At 40.2% G+C, this 20,424-nt stretch overlaps 1 protein-coding gene, 1 non-coding gene and 1 pseudogene across 2 annotated transcripts; all 3 read left to right on the forward strand.

Annotated features, from left to right (window-relative positions):
* Nucleotides 1-1,105: 1,105 nt before the first annotated feature.
* LOC104772695 (uncharacterized) lies at nucleotides 1,106-16,669 on the forward strand (annotated as a pseudogene).
* Nucleotides 10,118-10,224, forward strand: LOC147919359 (small nucleolar RNA R71). Its single transcript, XR_015594310.1, has one exon. It is a non-coding gene; the product is annotated as a small nucleolar RNA R71 (small nucleolar RNA).
* A 1,911-nt stretch (nucleotides 16,670-18,580) lies between the features above and the next one.
* On the forward strand, nucleotides 18,581-20,301 carry LOC147919360 (uncharacterized). The gene is made up of 5 exons (XM_087506466.1): nucleotides 18,581-18,774; nucleotides 18,852-18,890; nucleotides 18,978-19,277; nucleotides 19,385-19,773; nucleotides 19,867-20,301. The coding sequence occupies exons 3-5, from the start codon at nucleotides 19,074-19,076 to the stop codon at nucleotides 19,982-19,984; spliced, it is 711 nt and encodes a 236-aa protein (XP_087362592.1). The 5' UTR covers nucleotides 18,581-18,774; nucleotides 18,852-18,890; nucleotides 18,978-19,073; the 3' UTR covers nucleotides 19,985-20,301.
* The last annotated feature ends 123 nt before the right edge of the window (nucleotides 20,302-20,424 follow it).

The following is a 20,424-nucleotide window of genomic DNA, read 5'->3' on the forward strand; positions in this document are numbered from 1 at the left end:
GTTTTAAATATTTCTAGGGAAAAACAAATTTATATTTAACTAATTTATTTTTTATTGTGTCTTTTTCAATTATTTTGATAAGTGTTGGCTGAATTTAGGAAATTTGTTATGCTTTGTAGTAAAATATTTTCAAACACCACTTTTAAACTTTGAGATTTTGATATTGTGTGTGTTATAAGTAAGAAAATCCTTGTAATCTCTTAAAATAGTTAATATTTTTTCATATCATTAAATAATTATATTAAAAGTGAAATGAGAGTTTGTCAAATAGACTCATAGCATTATACTAATGCTATGCCTAAAAATCAATAAGCGGGAACTAAAAACACCTGATTCTGCTTTAATTTTATGACCAAGCGCCAGCATTTAGAAAATAAAAATACATTTTGACGGTATATGAACAAAACCATTACATTTCACAGCACTAGGAAAAAAAGACAAAATAAAGAATGCAAAAAAAAAAGAAGACAAAACCTTCGAGTTCTCCGTTGACTCCTTTGCTAGCCATTTCCACGGACTTCTTTGCTCTCCGTCTCCGGAGATTCCATTGCTCGTCATCTCTGTCGAGTTCATCTTCTCCATCTCTCACCATCTTCGTCGATTTTATCTTCTCCATCTCTCACTATCTCCGTCGATTTCTTCCTCTAGATCTCTTGCCATCTCCGTCGATTTCATCTTTTACATCTCTCGCCATCTCCACCGACCCCATTGCTAACCATCTCGATTCGATCTCTCTCACTCCCTTAATTCGCATCAGCTCTCCTCAGATCTGATTTCAATCCAAGATTTTCAAGGTCTTCAGGTGAGTTGAAAGTGAGTCCATAGGTCTTCTGATTTCAATACACAGCAGTGTGTTTCGTTGGTTGTTGTATTTGGACAATAATTACAGCTTCTTGTTAACAGGTGTGGGTTCTCAGATTTCGGGGGAAGAATACAATCACTATAGAGGTTAGACACATCTATCGATTTCTTGGCCTTTTGTATCCTTTTGTAGTTGCAGTGTCTCTGTGATTGAGTGTAGAAAATATGTTTAACTTGTGGTCATTGTTGCTTGTATCCTATACCGTTTGAACTGTGTCAAGGGAAACTAAGATTGTTAAGAAAAATGTTGGATAACGCATGGGTGCATTTATGCAGGTAAGTATAATTGTTAAAAGTGTTTTGTTTATGCATTTGGACTAGTGTTGTGATACTTATGTCTTTTTCTTATACTTTTCTCTTACATGAACTCAAGAGTTGATTCTGCATATGAGAGTGGCGCTCAATGTTTTGTTAAAGCTGTTAGTGCCAAATTAGCAGTTAATGGAAAGATAATTTGTCCATGCGCCGAACGCTGCAATTTAGAGCGCCATACATGCAACGAGGTTGTGTCTCATTTAGTTATAAATGGAATGGATGAGGCTTACAAGAGACGTACTGATTGGTTTCACCATGGAGAAGATAACTTTGTTGGTTTAGTAGAAGGTAAAAATAGAGTGTGGAATGCTGAGATTCTCGGTTTATACGAAGCTGCTAAATGGTCTGATGAAGATTTAGCTTGTAAGGGTTCAGATTTATGTGAGGCTGCTGAGGGTGAGGATAGGCAAGAAGATGAGTTTTTAGCAAAACTTGCAGAAGCTGAAATGCCATTATATCCAACGTGTGTGAATCATAGCAAGCCATCAGCTACAGTTACACTGTTTCGGATTAAAACTCAGAATGGCTGGTCAGACAAGAGCTTCGATGATTTACTGGAAACTTTACCAAAATGTCACCTGAAGACAACATACTGCACATATCAACCTATGACGTCAAGAAGTTTCTGAAATCTTTTGATATGGATATCAAAAGATTCATCCTTGTGTGAACGACTGCTGCTTATTCAGAAAGAAGCTGAAGAAGGTTGATACTTGTCTAAAATGAAAGTCTTCAAGATGGAAGACCAACATGCACACTGGGGAAGTCAAGAAGGGTGTTCCACAGAAGGTTTTAAGGTACTTTCCAATAATCCCTCGTCTGAAAAGGATGTTCAGATCGGAGAAAGTGGCTGCGGATTTGAGATCGCATTTCAATAACAAGAGCACTGACGGGAAATTGCGCCATCCAGTAGACTCAGTGACATGGAAGTCAATGAATGACAAGTATCCTACTTTCGCAGCTGAGAAGAGGAACTTGCGACTTGGGCTCTCTACTGATGGGTTTAATCCCTTCAACATGAAGAACAGCCGATACAATAGTTGGCCTGTGTTGCTGGTTAATTATAACATGGCTCCTGACTTATGTATGAAGGAGGAAAACATCATGCTTAGTTTGTTGATTCCTGGACCGGACCAACCTTGTAATAGTATAGATGTTTACTTAGAACCTCTTGTAGAAGATTTAAATCATTTGTGGTCTAAAGGCAAGATAACTTACGATGCATTTAGTAAAACAACTTTTACATTGAGGGCGATGCTGCTTTGGACCATAAGTGATTTCCCAGCATATGGAAATCTTGTTGGTTGTAAAGTAAAGGGTAAGATGGGTTGTCCTATATGTGGGAAGCACACAGATAGTTTGTGGCTGAGTGATAGTAGGAAGCATGTATATATGTGCCACCGAAAAAGTTTGTCTCCGTTACATAGTTTTCGAGGAAAGAAGAGTTGGTTTGATGGTAAAGCAGAGCATGGAACAAAAGGGAGGATACTCACGGGTAGAAATAATTCCTTACTACTGAGAAAGTACGAGAATGATTTTGTTAATAGAAAAGAGACTGGGAAAAAGAGATCTAGAGCTGCTTGTGACATACCATCTGATAACGAAGATGAATACAGTGCATCTAATGATGTAGAAGAAAACTTAGCAGAAAAAGATGAAGAGGAGTTATCTAGATGGAAGAAAAGATCAATATTCTTCACATTGCCTTATTGGGAGGTATGTAAAAAACTTTTAGAGTTTCCATTGTGATCACTTGTATATGACTTTCAACTGATTGTTCTATTATATGCTTTGTATTGACATGGAGCTCCCGGTAAGACATAACATAGACGTGATGCATGTGGAGAGTCATGTGGCTGCAAGCTTGATTGCCACATTGTTACATTGTGGAAATTCAAAGGATGGATTAAAAGCTAGGAAGGACCTCGAAATTCTTGGTATCAAGAAATATTTGCATCCAAAAGCTCACGGTAAAAGGACACTACTTCCCGCAGGTCCTTGGTCTTTGTCAAAGTCAGAAAAAAAAATATTCTGTAAGCGGCTCTTTGACTTTAAAGGTCCGGATGGCTATTGCTCTAACATATCTACTTGTGTATCATTAGACTAATGTAAAGTGATGGGACTCAAATCTCATGATTACCACGTCCTGATGCAACAACTGCTACCAGTTGCTGTTAGAGGTTTACTACCTAAGGGTCCTAGAATAGCCATTTTCCGCCTATGTGCATTCTTCAAAGTATTGTGCCAAAGAGTGATTGATATGGAGCAACTACAAATAATGGAAATAGAGATTGTGGAGACTCTATGCATGTTTGAAAGATTTTGGCCATCTAGTTTCTTTGACATCATGGTGCACTTGTGTGTGCATCTAGGAAGAGACGCCCGACTAGCTGGTCATGTCAATTTCCGATGGATGTATCTATTTGAGAGGTACTTTTTTTTACTTTAGTTTTATCTTAAGAACTAAATAAGTGAATCTAATTGGACATATTGCTTACCTATTTGGTTTTCATTATAAATAGGTACATGAAAGTATTGAAAGACTATGTTAAAAACCCAGCAAAACCAGAGGGGTGTATAGCTGAGTCCTATCTTGCAGAAGAACGCATGAAGTTATGCTTTGATTTCTTGAAGACGACAACAAATGTAGAAGAAAAAGAGGAGAGGAACACTGATGTGAGCACGAGATCGGTCACTCGGCCATGAACACTCGCATCTCTCGGACACCTCTCGGTCACTTCTCGGCCACCTCTCGGACAACATCCGGACACCTCTCGGCCACTCGTACCACCCGCGGGACAACTTGGGACCGGCCTTCCTAGTGATGTGCGACACCAACCAGTCCCCAAGGATCATCAAGGAGGAGCAAGATAAGTCACCTACTGGGCATTTCAAGCCAAGCTCCAACCTTTACACCAAGGGCTCATGACTAGCATCACCAAAGAAGAGCCTAAGGTGCGACCAGCTTTGGGAAGCTTGATACACGTGTCTTCACCAACAAGCTAGTGTGAAGACATCCCTAAGTCATTAGAAGGAGGTGTACTCTTTTTCCTACTTTGGGTTTGTCCAAAGAGGTTTTAACGAGGAAGCGAACTCTAGTGCATCTCCACTTCGTTCCCGCTTGGCTCATGACTTGGAAACATTCATTGACATTCTTAGGATCCTAGAAAGTGAAGATCCTATCACCCACATCCCACAAATGACGTGGCAACCCTATCTCCTTCCTTCCTTTCTTTTATTTCTTTTGAACTCTCTCTTGACCGTTGAATTGGTCTTTGTTTTCTTTTGCTTTTGCTTTAACTTTATGGCCATGTGTATGGTTTAGATCATGGCCACGTTTTCTAGGGTTAAGTGTTCCCTTATGTAAGCCTCCCTATAAAAAGGCCTAAACCCTCATTGTAAAAGGCAGACTTGAATAGAAAATAATTTCCCAAAGAGTGAATCTTTGTTTCTTGTCTCAACCCTCTCCTTAGCCCAAGTCCGGGACTTGGTTCTTGAGAAACCCTAGGAGATTCACGAACCGGATTCATAATCTCATAGTTCGACCGTATCACGAGCCGAGCCATCTCTCGTGTGTCGTCGCATCGATCCACCCTTCCGTTCATCTCTACCATACGACGTTCAGTCTCGATCGTTCGTTGTGTTCCGCTTCGACTCCATCCTCTCTAGTGAACTAAGGTCAAGTTGCTTACTTGGTTCGATAGCCGCCATCTATCCGACCGTCTGTTGCATCCGATCATCTGTCCGAATCACCGGTCGTCGTCCGTACACAACATCCAGTCTTTCCGTCCATCCTACCCGGAGGTTGCCGAGTCGAGTTTCTCATCGGTCATCCTCCGTCCATCCGTCCCCGAGATTGCCGAGTCGAGTTACTCATCGGCTAATCTCGTCCCGCTTCCGTCCGAACCCACCGTCCCTTCGTCCGTGCCGCATCTGTTGATTTGTCCGCAGCGTCCGACCGTCCGTACGTCCGCAAACCGTGTCCGTGGTTCTGGGGTCACATCAGCTGGTATCAGAGCTAAAAGTTCCTACAAGGTTGTATCTTTCTGAAACTCCAAATCTTTTCCTTCTATCATTAAAGCTTTTATCTTTGTCATTGCGGTTCCTTAGTTTTTTCCTTAGCGTCGCATAGGTCCGTTAGCTTTCGATTTATGCATAGTTCTCTTGTTAGGTCATTTGTTTCTTCGTTTGTTCATTCTGTTTCTGTGTTTGTTCATCGTTGTTCTTGCCTAGAACTCGTTCGATCCATAAAGTAGCGTGTTTGCTTTTTATTTGTGTTGTGGTCCCAAAGTTTTTAGCACGTGTAGTTGCGTTTTGATAGTCTTAGGTTGTCGTGAGCATCATCAACATGCAACGCTTGATTCCACAATGATCAAGCATGGAATCTGATGGGAACGATTCCGAGTTGGGATCATGGTATGACGAAGACCATGGCCTAGACCCAGAGCAAGAGGCCACTGAGGACGAACAGTGGTACGACGAACACCATGGTACTGATCCGGAACAAGAGGCTACCAAGGACGCATCATGGTACGTGATATGCTCAAATTAATCCCTAGAGCTACTCTCTCAAATTAAGAGATCACTGCAGTACTTAGGGGTCGAATTCTACAAGGACTCAAGTCTACACAATAAATTATAGAGTTTTTTTATTATGCTAAACATATTAATTTAAATGGAAATAACAATGCAAAATATTAAATAAACCTGTAAAAATTCAATGGATCAAAAAGCTAGGCCTAGAGAATTTCTCAGGAAATTACAAATTATTAAATCAAGAAATAAATTAGGATTCAAGCAATTAAGAACAAATCTAGAACTCTAAACACTTATGTAAAATAAATCAGTTCTCACTGCAAATATTATCTAAATTTAAAACCTGAAAATCCAAATCTCTTTGTAAAATTCAAGGTTAAACATCAGCTTTATAAACAAGTTTAGAGTGTTCACAAAATCACTAAATCAAATCAATTAATAACCTAGGTATAATCTCATATCAATTTATTTACCTAGGTTATTAATTATAGGTGATCAATCAAGAATTAATATGAAGAACAACCTATGATGAAGATCTAGAAAGATAATGAATCCTAAATAAACAGATCTAACAATTTATAAAAACCCTATGAAAAACCCTGAACCTAACAAGCAAACTACTCAGACATCTTCAATGAAGAACAAAACATAATTCTGCATAACATGCAACAGATATTAAAAGAGTAAAGAAGGAGTTCAAGAATTCTTTTCTACAAAGCAGTTGAGATCTCTCTCTCCAAAAGCTCTCAAAATCTCACAGGGTTTCAGAAAATAAAACTAGAAAATAACTTCATGGTTTGTAAAACCTAAAAATACTATATATATGTCCTAAAACACGTTAGGGACTTGTGTTACAATTATGGAAAACTTTGGGTGAATTTGTAAAACTTCCAAATTGGCTTCTGTCATTGGTTAAACTGGGTGTCGATAGATGCTAAGGCAGTGTCGATCAACACTCCCTCTCTGTTCTAACTCCAAGTTCGTTTCGTCGGGATTAATGCTCCAAAACGATCCAAATGCTCCACTTTGCTCCTTCCATGCCAAAATCTTAGAAAACCTGTAAAGACTCTCAAAGAACCTAAAAACACATCAAAAGACTCTAAAAGACTCCTTATATCATGGTTAAAAACCACAAAAACTATGATATATCAACTCCCCCAGACTTAGCCTTTGCTTGCCCTCAAACAAAACATAAGCTTAGACCTGTGAAAGAGGTTTGAAAACTGGGAACTCACTCAACTGCTGAAGATTCTTATTCGCACTCTTCATTTACTTGACTCAAGAACTTACTTCTTATACTTAACCAGGATAAGCATCAACATTCCTTACTCAAATTCCACAATCCTTTGGAATCTTTGAAATCTCCATTGTCATCTCATTATATAAATTTAAGCAAATATAGGCGAGTTCTTACCTTAGGTGTATTGATCAGTGGCATATGGACTCCCTTCAGGCCAAGACATTCTTCTTACATCTCCTTTCCTCTCCCTTTTCTCACTTCCAAAGAGTTGATTTCTCCCAAATTGTTTTTTTTTTAAAATCAAAGGTGTAAGCGAATACCAGGGTCATCAGTAATTTATCTAACCCTCGCTTCCAAGCTTTGTGTGATCATTTGACTCAAGAGTAGAATAATGACGTCACAGGTAATTTACCTACCTCTCTTAACTGATCAAAATCATCTCATCTTTTATTCTTTTTTTTCTTTAAGCACTGAAGGGAAGAGAGAGGGGAAACATACTTTAAAAAATTGCACTGTCTTGTATGGCCCGAAGAAGAAGTCTAGTCCACTGATTTCCAACCCCAAAGTAAGAGATTAGGTCCGATTAAAATCCTGATAAAAGTTGAGACAACATTAGATCAATCAGATATCCATTGAATAAGGGCTTTCAGGATTGTTGATAAGGCTCATAGTCTTTCTAAGCTTCAGTTCTGAGATCAAGCATAAACAAATAATAATTAGAGTGTTAGCCAAATAAGAAAAATCATTAGTGAAGATCATAACTCCCAAAGACAAAAAGAAATTTTTTGAAAAATTTGACTCAAACTTTATGGTTTTGACTGACACAACTGAAACTCAAAAACAAAAACGTAGTTAGTAACTAACCTCCTCCAGACTTAAACAACACTGTCCCCAGTATTATCAAGCCTAAGATTGGCAAAAGAAAAATAAAATAAATATAAATAAAAATCAAACGAAAAAGAAAAACTTACCAGTGGGTTGCCTCCCACTAAGCGCTTGTTTTCAGTCATTAGCTTGACTTGGCTGGAGCTCAGGCATCCGATGGATCAGAACGTGGCATTGAATGCTTCCAAGAGAATGTCCTCTTCATCCAAGGTGGTGTATAAGCTTTAGGTGCATGAGGTCTGCCAAGGATGTGAGGAACAGGACCAGGGCGGGATTTAGGGATGGGTTTGCTTCTTATGTCCTGCAAAATAATCAACAGAAGAAACAAACGCTCTACGATAATCTCGTGGCTTGGTTAACTGCAAAACAGTTTTTCTATCTTGGAAAGTCTTATTGATGATAAGACGAGGTTTAGGTGCAGAAGAGGTGTACCTTTGCCTTACCTGAGGACTCTGGAGTGTGTGGGGATGTTTTGTTTAGGAACAGGTTTCTGACTTGGAGCATCAACTTTGGACAAGTTTTGTCTTGGTCGTGGAGGGGTGTCGACCGACACTAATGTTGTGTCGATCGACACTGAGCCTGATGCTCGTGTTGCAGCAACTTTCTCAATAGAAAAAGTCTGTCCATCAATAGTAGGAGCTCTCCTCAGCTTATCCATCTCAAAATTCATACTCAAACCATCCACATTTAGTGTTATTTGTCCCTTCTTTACATCAATGATGGCACCAGCTGTAGCCAAGAAAGATCTTCCTAAGATGAGAGGATCTTTAGGCTCTGTATCATACTTCAGCACTACAAAGTCAATGGGAATCATAAAGTTTCCAACCTTAATTGGAATATCCTCTAAAACACCTTCAGGAATTCTTCTAGACCGATCAGCCAAGATAAGAGAAATCTGAGTTGGCTTGAATTCTGTCATCCCAAGTCTCACAGCAACAGAATGTGGCATCAAATTGATGCTAGAGCCAAGATCACAAAGTAAGTGAGCAAATCGTCCTGCTGAGATTGAGCAATCTAACACAAAACTTCCAGGATCTGGTAACTTCTTTGCAATCCTACTCTAGATCACTGCACTCACTTTCTCAGACACTACCACTTCTTGCTTCCTCTCTTTCTTCCTTTGAACAGGCTGGTTAACCAGAATTGCACTAACATCCTTTGTAATTAGTGCTCCTTCCTCAGGGCTCAAACCATTTGATACCATTCTCTTCACATACCGCTTAAGTCCACGAGAAAACTTGACTGCATCAATCAAAGGCATCTCAATCATCACCTTTTTCCATCATTGCCTTGCATCTAGCTTCCTCCATCTACTGCTTGGACTTTCTTGGCTTAGGAAAAGGAATCTTAGGTTGGTATACCCTCTCAACTGCTGGAACCTGAGACTTTGCAGTTTCTGGTTGGGTCCGAGATGAGTGTCGACCGACACCCAGCTGGTGTCGATCGACACCATCATCTAAAGTCGAGAGATTTGTCAAATTCTCACCCTGTTCTGTAGAAGCAATTTCAACAGCATCTTCATCTCTCTCAGATATGGCATTAAAAGCATGCTTGGGGTTTGACTCAGTTCTTCCAGGAAGAAAACCCTCTTGTCATTTGACAGACCCAACAGTCTGAATAACTTGATTCTCTAGCTTCTTGACATGAATGTTCAATGCATCTATCTTCCCATTCAGCTTAGTGTAGACATTGTCAATCATCCCATTGAAAGTCACTGTTAATTGCTCTTGACCTTGAAGAAGCTGCTCAAGCATGGCCTCCATTCTACTCTCAGAAAGTGGAGGCGGAGACTGATAGGATGAGTTCCCATAAGTCCTTGTGAAGTTGCTCCCTTGTTGCTGCTTCTGATAATCCGGTTTGGGAGTGTAGCCTGAAGAGTTCCCACTGTAAGGCCTATAGCCTTGCTGATTACCGAATCTCTGACCTTGATTCCCATAGACAAAGTTGACATCTGCTTCTTCATTCCCTGTCTCAGGTTGTGGCTCAAATTTCTTAACTTCAGCAGCAGAGTGAACTGACTTCTTACCTACAAGAAGATTGTGCACTGAATCAAGCTTGGCATTAACAGAAGCAAGCTGGTTTGCATCAAATCCTCCATGCAGTCTCTTTCTTTCAGCATTGGCTCCCTTAGTGCTATTGCTAGAGGCCAAATTCTCAATCAAAACATCAGCATCTTCTAGAAATTTTGTTTTGAACTTCCCATGACTTGCAGCATCCAAAGCTAACTGATACTTCCAGTCACACACTCTGAAAAAGATACTCAGCAGTTGTACCTTTGAAAAACCATGGTGTGGACAGTCCCTCTGATAAGCTTTGAATCTCACCCAAGCTGCCTTGAAAGCTTCATCTTGTCCTTGCTTGAATGAAGAGATCTTAACTCTCAACTCATCAAACATAGCATCATCATAAAAATAATTAAGGAAAGCCACCTTAATTTGCTGCCAAGATGTCAAAGATCCAGCTGGCAACTGTTTTAACCATTGAGATGCTTCTCCTGCAAGTGAGTATGGGAAGAGCTTGCAGTAGATGTAGTCTTCAGTCACACCATTAGCCTTGATACTGGTCACAAGATCCTCAAAATGCTCAATGTGGTCCAAAGGCTTCTCATTGGGTAGGTTTGAGAAAGGTCTCTGCCCAACCAGCTGGAGGTAAGCAGGCTTCAGCTCACAATCATTCCTTTGGAATGGAGGAGGAACAATTGCAGATCGGTTCTGATAAACAAGGTCAGCTCTGTTGAAGTCAGCAATAGTCTTGATCAAGTCCCGGTCGTTCTCCTGTCTTCGAACCGGGTTATTAACGTGGTTTGCAGCTCCACGTCCGTCTGCAGGAAGGGGGTGTCGACCGACACCATCGACAACAACAGCCTGCTCGTCGCCAACACCAGCTTGCTCGTTGACAACAACAGGTTCATCAATCACATTGCCTTCTGCATCAAGCTTTTGGCCCTGCTCGTTGCACAAGTGGCCCTCTTGATCCCTCAAAGCACCATCATCATCACACATCATAATGATTGTGTTAACCATCTTCAAGGATTTGGCTGCTTTTCGGTTCTCACGCTCAAGTTTTCCCAACTATTGATTTGAAAGCTTCAAAGTTGGACCAGTCTTATTGTTTCTAGTGTTAGGCCTAGGAGGCATGCACCTGAAACACACAAGAGAAAAGAAAACAAAAGCTTGTAAGTTTCAAATAAAAATAACAATCTAGACAAATCAAAAACTCAAATCTAATGGTAGATCAAAGAGTCCCAGACAACGGCGCCAAAATTTGATATGCTCAAATTAATCCCTAGAGCTACTCTCTCAAATTAAGAGATCACTGCAGTACTTAGGGGTCAAATTCCACAAGGACTCAAGTCTACACAATAAATTATAGAGTTTTTTTTATTATGGTAAACATATTAATTTAAATGGAAATAACAATGCAAAATATTAAATAAAGCTGTGAAAATTCAATGGATCAAAAACCTAGGCCTAGGGAATTTCTCAGGAAATTACAAATTATTAAATCAAGAAATAAATTAGGATTTAAGCAATTAAGAACAGATCTAGAACTCTAAACACTTCTGTAAAATAAATCAGTTCTCACTGCAAATATTATCTAAATTTAAAACCTGAAAATCCAAATCTCTTTGTAAAATTCAAGGATAAAAATCAGCTTTAAAAACAAGTTTAGATTGTTCACAAAATCACTAAATCAAATCTCTTTGCAAGAAGTAATTTTGTTCATCAAAAGGTTTTATCAAGAAAATCAATTATATTCTCATATCAATTTATTTTCCTAGGTTATTAATTATAGGCCATGTTCTAAAAATCGGCCGATTTGCCCGATTACACGGCGTGGAATTGCTAGGCTGTGACCACCCGCCGCGATTATACCCAAATCAGGAAAACAAATCGGAAAAAAAAAGTTTCGATTTTGAGTTGATTTTTTCACTTAAATATGATATTATGTGTAGAGATTTAGTATTTTTATATCATTTCTAATTAAAAAATATGATCAAATGGGTAGAAATTAAGTTAAAAAAACGTTGGCGGCTTAGCGATTAGGGTTTTACAGTGTTTGAGTTGTGTGGGCAAGATGACAATTAAATTACCATTTTACCGTTTGTTAATAAAATCACAAAAATGGAAGAAACACACTTGTAGAGGATCGAACTCGTAACAACACCACTTCTTAAGGCACCTGAAACCAGCTGAGCTATCATAGATTTTTGTAATAACGCGGTAAAATATTTATATATCTATAATTATTTGATATTTTATTATTTATTATATATAATAATAAAAAACTATTAAACTATTCCCCGATTAATCCCCGATTTAAATCCGATTTTCCGATTAATCGCTAGGTCCTCTTTCACCGCCCGACTAACGCCTAGTGATTTTTAAAACAGGGATTATAGGTGATCAATCAAGAATTAATATGAAGAACAACCTATGATGAAGATCTAGAAAGATAATGAATCCTAAATAAACAGATCTAACAATTCATAAAAACTCTATGAAAAACCCTGAACCTAACAAGCAAACTACTCAGACATCTTCAATGAAGAACAAAACATAATTTTAAATAACATGCAATAGATATTAAAAGAGTAAAGAAGGAGTTCAAGAATTCTTCTCTACAAAGCAGTTCAGATTTCTCTCTCCAAAAGCTCTCAAAGTCTCACAGGATTTCAGAAAATAAAACTTGCTAGAAAATAACTTCATGGTTTGTAAAACCTAAAAATACTATATATATGTCCTAAAACACGTCAGGGACTTGTGTTGCAATTATGAAAAACTTTGGGTGAATTTGTAAAACTTCCAAATTGGCTTATGTCGTCGGTTAAACTGGGTGTCGATCGATGCTAAGGCAGTGTCGATCGACACTCCCTCTCTGTTCTGACTCCAAGTTCGTTTCTTCGGGATTAATGCTCCAAAACGATCCAAATTGCTACACTTTGCTCCTTCCATGCCAAAATCCTAGAAAACCTGTAAAGACTCTCAAAGAACCTAAAAACACATCAAAAGACTCTAAAAGACTCCTTATATCATGGTTTAAAACCACAAAAATCATGATATATCAGTACGCAGATGACTATGAAGAAGGGCCGGATCAAGTGGAACACGAGCATGGATCACCGGACTACTATTGGCCGTCTACTTCACAAGCTATGCGCCATAGCAAGCCCATGGTGAAACTCTACGAAGAGTCCGATAGTGATGACTTGGGTTCTTACTATACCGCGTCCACATATAACCGAGAGCCCAAGGAGAAGTTCCCAAGACACGGCCAAAGAATTTCGAGCTGGTCACCATGCGCATCACCGGTCAACAAGTCTAGCCGCGGCCGAGATAAAGCCAAGGCGAGCATTGTGGGATCTCGGACTAAGTCAAGGGAACAAGCCTCAAGGAAGACAGTGCATTCTCCCGGAGCACAAAGTTTCACGGACGAGTTGATCTCTATCCAATCTCAACTCCGACATCTTGGAGAAATGTTGGGCCAAGTAGAGTCAGCTTACACCCACGGAGAATCATCGCGGCACCAACACCTTGGATCACTACGGACACCAAATCCGCGAACAAGTTCCAATCCGGACCGAGGTGAGATACCAAATAGATGACATGTTTTGCCACTCCAGTTCCGCGAGCTGCTGACGTAGTACCAGGAACCAGCCCCAGAAGAAGTCCGTGCCAAGGTCTTACCGAGTCAAGCAATGTCAAGGACGCAACCAGACAGTGAACCAAGGTTAGGACTGGACTTCTATCAACAAATCGGTCCTGAGGAAGCTGTTGATCCGGGACGAATCATAGAGATGCCAGCCGAGCCTCCAGACCATCAAGCTCATATACTCGGAGGCACAAGTTCAGTCCATTACGTGGACCACGGTCAATTCTTTACCGCTCTTGATCGAGACCGAGCCGACTTTTGACCGCTATGTCCGGAACAGACCGGGCTACATGAATCCTCACCCGGGATGCGTACCGAGTCTACAAGCGAAGCCCAAAGAGATTCTGGCCGTGTGATTAGTTCCCTATCCGGTGTTCACTTGTTAATGGGGAGTTTCAAGCAAGTTCAGCCACCAGATCTAGCCATTGATGGAACCTTTCATTCGGTGTTATTCATGACTACTTCAAGTAGTATGCTCCAGCTGGGAGTTGCCAATGCCGTTCCACCCTTCTCCACCCATAGCGCCAACACCACTACCGCACAAGGTCCTATGGCGAGTCATCTTTACAAGGTTGTTGTGGACCAAACCTTTGTGTGGCATCCTGGAGAGTCTCAACAAGCAACCAAGGTTCATGAAGGGGTCGGAGCGACCAATGCCACTTGTCTTACCGGGGAAGTTTTATCCTTTTCCCTTAAGGCCTTACTTTTTCCTTTTGTTCCCAGTAAGTTAGACCGTGGAAGGACTATTGATGCTGCTGATTTGGGTTTCCTTTTTTATCCAGGTGATGAGCAAAGTTTTGGGGTAAAAAAATCTATAAGAGGGAGGGAATGATGTGAGCACGGGATCGGTCACTCGGCCATGAACACTCGCATCTCTCAGACACCTCTCGGTCACTTCTTGGCCACCTCTTGGACAACACCCGGACACCTCTCGGCCACTCGTACCACCCGCGGGACAACTTGTGACCGGCCTTCCTAGTGATGTGCGGCACCAACCAGTCCCAAAGGATCATCAAGGAGGAGCAAGACAAGTCACCTACTGGGCATTTCAAGCCTAGCTCCAACCTTTACACCAAGGGCTCATGACTAGCATCACCAAAGAAGAGCCTAGGGTGCAACCAGCTTTGGGAAGCTTGATACGCGTGTCTTCACCAACAAGCTAGTGTGAAGACATCCCTAAGTCATTAGAAGGAGCTGTACTCTTTTTCCTACTTTGGGTTTGTCCCAATGGGTTTACCAGAGAGGTTTTAACGAGACAGCGAACTCTAGTGCATCTCCACTTCGTTCCCGCTTCGCTCATGACTTGGAAACATTCATTGACATGCTTAGGAGCCAAGCAAGTGAAGATCCTATCACCCACGTCTCACCAATGACGTGGCAACCCTATCTCCTTCCTTCCTTTCTTTTATTTCTTTTGAACTCTCTCTTGACCGTTGGATTGGTCTTTGTTTTCTTTTGCTTTTGCTTTTACTTTATGGCCATGTGTAAGGTTTAGATCATGGCCACGTTTTCTAGGGTTAAGTGTTCTCTTATGTAAGCCTCCCTATAAAAAGACCTAAACCCTCATTGTAAAAGGCAGACTTGAATAGAAAATAATTTCCCAAAGAGTGAATCTTTGTTTCTTGTCTCAACCCTCTCCTTAGCCCAAGTCCGGGACTTGGCTCTTGAGAAATACTAGGAGATTCACGAACTGGGTTCGTAATCCCCTAGTCCAACCGTATCACGAGCCGAGCCATCTCTCGTGTGTCGTCGCATCGATCCACCCTTCCGTCTATCTCTACCGTACGGCGTTCGGTCCAGATCGTTCGTTGTGTTCCACTTCGACTCCATCCTCTCTAGTGAACCAAGGTCGAGTTTCTTACTTGGTTTGCTAGACGCCATCTATAGGACCGTCCGTTGCATCTGATCATCCGTCCAAATCACCGGTCGTCTGTCCGTACGCAACGTCCAGTCTTTCCGTCCATCCTACCCGGAGGTTGCCGAGTCGAGTTTCTCATCGCTCATCCTCCGTCCATCCGTCCCCGAGATTGCCGAGTCGAGTTACTCATCATCTAATCTTGTCCCGCTTCCGTACGTCCGTCCGCTGCGTCCGTTGATTTGTCCGCAGCGTCCAACTGTCCGTACGTCCGCGAACCGCGTTCGTGGTTCTGGGGTCACATCAAACAATGAGTATGAGAGCTACTCCATCATAGAAGGTCGTCCTATATCAGCTGGAACCTCATTTACTCTCACTGATATGGATAGAAAAATAGCTCATCTTGCTGTAATCCAGAACACGGCTATGGTGGAACCTTACATTGAGTAAGTTTTTCTTATTATGTTGTACATTATTTATTCTTACAGTAATTGTTTCTGATGAATTTTCTTGTTTTTTGTTTATATGCAAGTGCTCATTTACAGCATCTACAAGACTCAAATGATAGATGTAGACGTGATGCAAGTTATTTATGGAGTATGCACACTCACAATTTCCCAACGTGGCTAAAGCAACATGCATGATATACTATATTTGTCTTTTGTTGGTAGCTATTTAATTAGTAGTTTAGCTGACTTTTTTTTAAAAATAATTGTTAGATACCTCTTGATTCTGAAGATAAGGACGAGACACTTAAGTGGTTGGCTTATGGTCCTCGTAGTAAAGCAAGATCTTATACAGGCTACATTGTGAATGGCATGCGGTTTCATACAAAGTCAGTGCATAGGCTAAGTCAGAATGGTGCGGTTTACTATGAGGCGACAACAATGTGTAAATCTAGTGCAAGGGACACAGCACAAGTGGTAGATGTTGTATCATACTATGGCAGAATAGTTGATATTATCTTGTTAGAATACAATGTCTTCTATGTACTAATATTCTGGTGTCAGTGGGCTGTTAAAGGTAACGGTGTTTAGGTAGAAGATGGCTTTACGCTGGTTAATATGAATCAGAGCCAAATGTCATTTGCAAAAGACCCATACACTTTAGCCTCTCAAGCGAGACAAATATTTTACTCCAGGGAGAATGATCAATCTAATTGGTATGTAGTTTTGAAAGGTCCATCTAGAAGATACAGTGATGAGAATGTGGAAGATGGATAAGCAGATGTTGGACCATTACCTTTGAATATTGACATGACTCTAGAAGACGTAGCAGATGAGGCTCAAAATGTCATAGATGATTGTGAAGGAATTTTTCTGTGATTGCGTTCATTTTTTTTTTTTTTTTCAAAAGGGGATAGTGATTGGTTTCTTAGGACTAAATGTTTATTTTTGTTATTGGATACTTGGTCTATCTTTGAGTCTATTTTTTTTTTTAATGTAATATTAAATTATATTCAAAATAAAAATAGCGTTGTTACAACTTGTGCATCATGCGGTTGAAAACGACTACTAAAAGGTTAATATTACAAAGAGAATTGGAAATACAGTATCAGGTTCATGTGTGGAACCACACCTGAAGCCCCTCATCGAACCGCCGATCCCCTAAGCGCTGGATGGCCAATAGTTGATCACGAACCTGTCGGTCTATCCATTTGATTAATTGCCCTACCGTGTTGGGCTGCTGATCATGTCACCGTCCATTCCGTTCCTGCCAGATTGTATAGACTGTGAGTTGAAAGGTATATCTTGTGAGGAAACCTCCCATGCGGTACAGGTGATTGTCCGCAAGTTAAACACAAAGCTGGTTCCAGTAAGTGGTATACCGAGTTTTGAGGATTCCCTTTGCCGTAGTTCTCCATACTGCCGACGCAAAACTACAAGCAAAGAAAAGGTGAGACTTGGTTTCAGTACATTGCTGGCAGAGGACACAAGTCCCTGTAGCTCCAATGTCTTTGAGTCTATATTTGAGTTTCCCTTTGAGTTTTACAGAAGGATTGCGATGGGGGGTAAGGGAAAAAAAGGTGCAAGGAAAAGGAAGACCAACGTACAAGAAGAAGACCCTGAATTCGTTGGCACCATATATCCACATGACACGCAGCCTCAAGGCACACAGTTTGATGAATCACAACCTCAGACTGTTCTCTATAGCCATATGGTTGGGTCTGAAGCTGATAAGGACGATACAGAACAAGGAGCCGAGAAAGAGTCCGCTGCTGTCCCTGACGAGGCTACTGATACGGTTCTGCCCCAGCCTAAAAAACACAGAGGACAAGCAAAGATGAAAGATATTGCCAAGGATCCTAATACACGAATAAGAGTACAGTTCACTGAATTTGGAGAACCGTGTGGAGAAGGATCGGTTAAGTTGTCTTCCTACTTAGGTCCCTGTGTAAGAGAACATGTTCCTGTTGTGATAGATGATTGGAGAAAAATTGGTGAGGAGCTGAAGACAGTTCTATGGAAATCTGTTAAGGTAATTTAATTTTAGTCACATTCACAATTAATTTGCTCTATGTACTCTTATCTTTTTTTTTTTTTACGTTATTGTAGATACGATTTGAATTAGATGGAGAATATGAGAAAGCGGCTGTTATTAAGCAGATGAGATATTTATGGAGGGCCTCTAAGTCACGTTTGGTTAATCAGGTTAGGAAAGCTCAGAACAACATAGAAAGAATGAAGCTGTGGCCAGACAATATTCCTACGACAGATTGGAGGAAGTTTGTCAAAGAGAAGACTAGTCAAGAGTTTAAGGTACTAGCTTGTAATTAATTTATTTTTCACATTTACTGTGCTAATACTTTTATATAGGCTGTTAGTGATTCATACAAGGAAAGAAGACGCAAGCAGATTTCTCACACATGTAGCCGCAAAGGAATGGTTAGATTGGCTGAAGATTTAGTAAATGTCAGTCAGTGATTATCAATATATTTTGGACACCAGTTCTGACAATGGTTTCTTAATGTTACTGTATGTGTGCTATAATTATGCAGAGAAAAGAGAGCTCAGATGAAGTGACTAGACTGAATGTGTGGGTTAAGTCACAAACTAAAAAGGATGGAACAGCAGTGAACACGGATGCTGCTGCAAAGATTGTAAGTCATTCTTTTATGATCCTCTCTTCTATGTTTTTCATTATAATTTACCTCTATAGACATAAGTCCGAAATTTACTAAGAAATGGCAAATGAGTTTGTCCTGTCTGATGCTCCATCATCATCAAACCCAAAAGAAGACACTCTTGCTCAGATCTTGGGACCTGACAATCCTAGACGCCTGAGGGCAATGGGTAGAGGAATGAGTATGACCAAACTTTCTTGTTTCCAGATGAAAAGCAAGTATGTGACTCAAATGTAACATACCCAAATTTAGTTGCAGCAGCAGGTCAATGAATTACAAGATGCTCTTGCGAAACTGAATAGTCCTGTAAGTTTGTAAGTTTGTGTCATTAGATTAATGGTCTAAGAAAATGAAAACTAATTATATTTCTTCTCATTTTACAGCGTCAATTTTTGGAAGTTGGTGAACATTCAGCACCAAGAGTAAGTGTTAATGTATAATGAGATTTGTTGTTGTTTGGTATTGAAAAGTTAACGGATTCTAACTACTATTTTCCATAATATTTGTAGAGTGTAAACCAAAAACCGCAGCCTAAGTGCATTCTGTATGATTGGTCTGGCTCTAAATTCAAAGTAGCCGAGGGTCGTATTTTGTCTTTTGATCACATGGACTTCATCAACAATGTGCCGTTGGGCCCTAATTCAGTGAAGGTGTTGGTTGAGACAGCTTTTGAAGAAGATGCATTTCTTTGGAGACCTGCGGCAAATATGTTTAGTATTGGTCAAGCTGTAGGAGAAACTATTGCGTGGCCTCAGGATTGTGTTGATGCTATTGAGCAGGAGTTAGGACCAGAAGACATTCCGCCTAAGGTAATGTTTTCTTAATCTGATTGATTGTACTTAGGATTTGATCTCTACATTTTAGTGTTCTTAAATCTAGTAATATTTTTCTATATTGGACTTATTTTATTTAACAGAGCCCAAATACAACTTCCATGAACAAGTGCAAACTTCTACATTGGCTATCAAATGATGATAAACCTGTTGGTGAAGGCTGTTGGCAGACTCATGATCCTAAAGCTTTGGTGAATGGCCTTCCTCTTGGACCAAATGCCATTGAAGTTTTTGTGGATGCGGTTAATGAACCTGAGACATTTCTTTGGCGGTCAACAGAAGAAATCTCAAATCTTCATGACTCTTTGAAGTCTTTTGTAGCATGGCCATTCAACAGAGTTTTAATCGAATATTTAAGTACAGAAGCACCAACTACAACATCTCCTCGTATGCAGTCACAAGTACTCACTCCAGCAGCTCCTTTGAAGAGTTTAAACCACTTTCACAATCTCCTTCAAGTTCATCTTAGCAGGTAAATTTCAATGTTTTTGTTACTCATAAAATATGTTATGATCGTTAGCAGTGATGCCTTTGGTCAACCTTACATATTATTTATACTGTGTAGCATACTTCTCCAAAACGGATTGTCAAGGACGATCAGAAGTGCAGACTGCTGGACATTACCGGTCAGAATAGGGTTGTTGCAGAAGGACGCTGGTCTTCAAACAACCCATAGCAGTTAGTGCATTTTATTCCCTTGGGTCATAATGCAGTCCGTGTGTGGATTGATGTAGTGAAAGTGGCTGATGCAAAGGTTTGGAGACCTAATTCTGCTATTGAGTGTATGGAGGATACTATTGGTACCACTATAGCATGGCCTGAAAAAAAGTTGTCATCATTTGATGTCGAGTAAGAACCATATGATATTCTACTTTCGTTGTTTTGGCAAATGAGACTTGTGTTCTTTGTTTGGGATTTATGGAAATGGATCGTATGCTCATTGTTGGGAAATAACAATATTTGATATTTTCTATTATGGAATACAATTTCAGCTTTATCATAGGTTTCTATACTTTTAAATTGTAACTTCATGTGAATATGCTGTATAGGGAACGGTTTATAGTAATCAGAAGACCAACCTAATTGGTCGTTATAGCAGGAAAATGAAGTCATTGTACACTCA

Source organism: Camelina sativa, chromosome 20, assembly GCF_030686135.1.
Source record: "Camelina sativa cultivar CO46 ecotype springtype chromosome 20, ASM3068613v1".
In the NCBI taxonomy this organism is placed as follows: domain Eukaryota; kingdom Viridiplantae; phylum Streptophyta; class Magnoliopsida; order Brassicales; family Brassicaceae; genus Camelina; species Camelina sativa.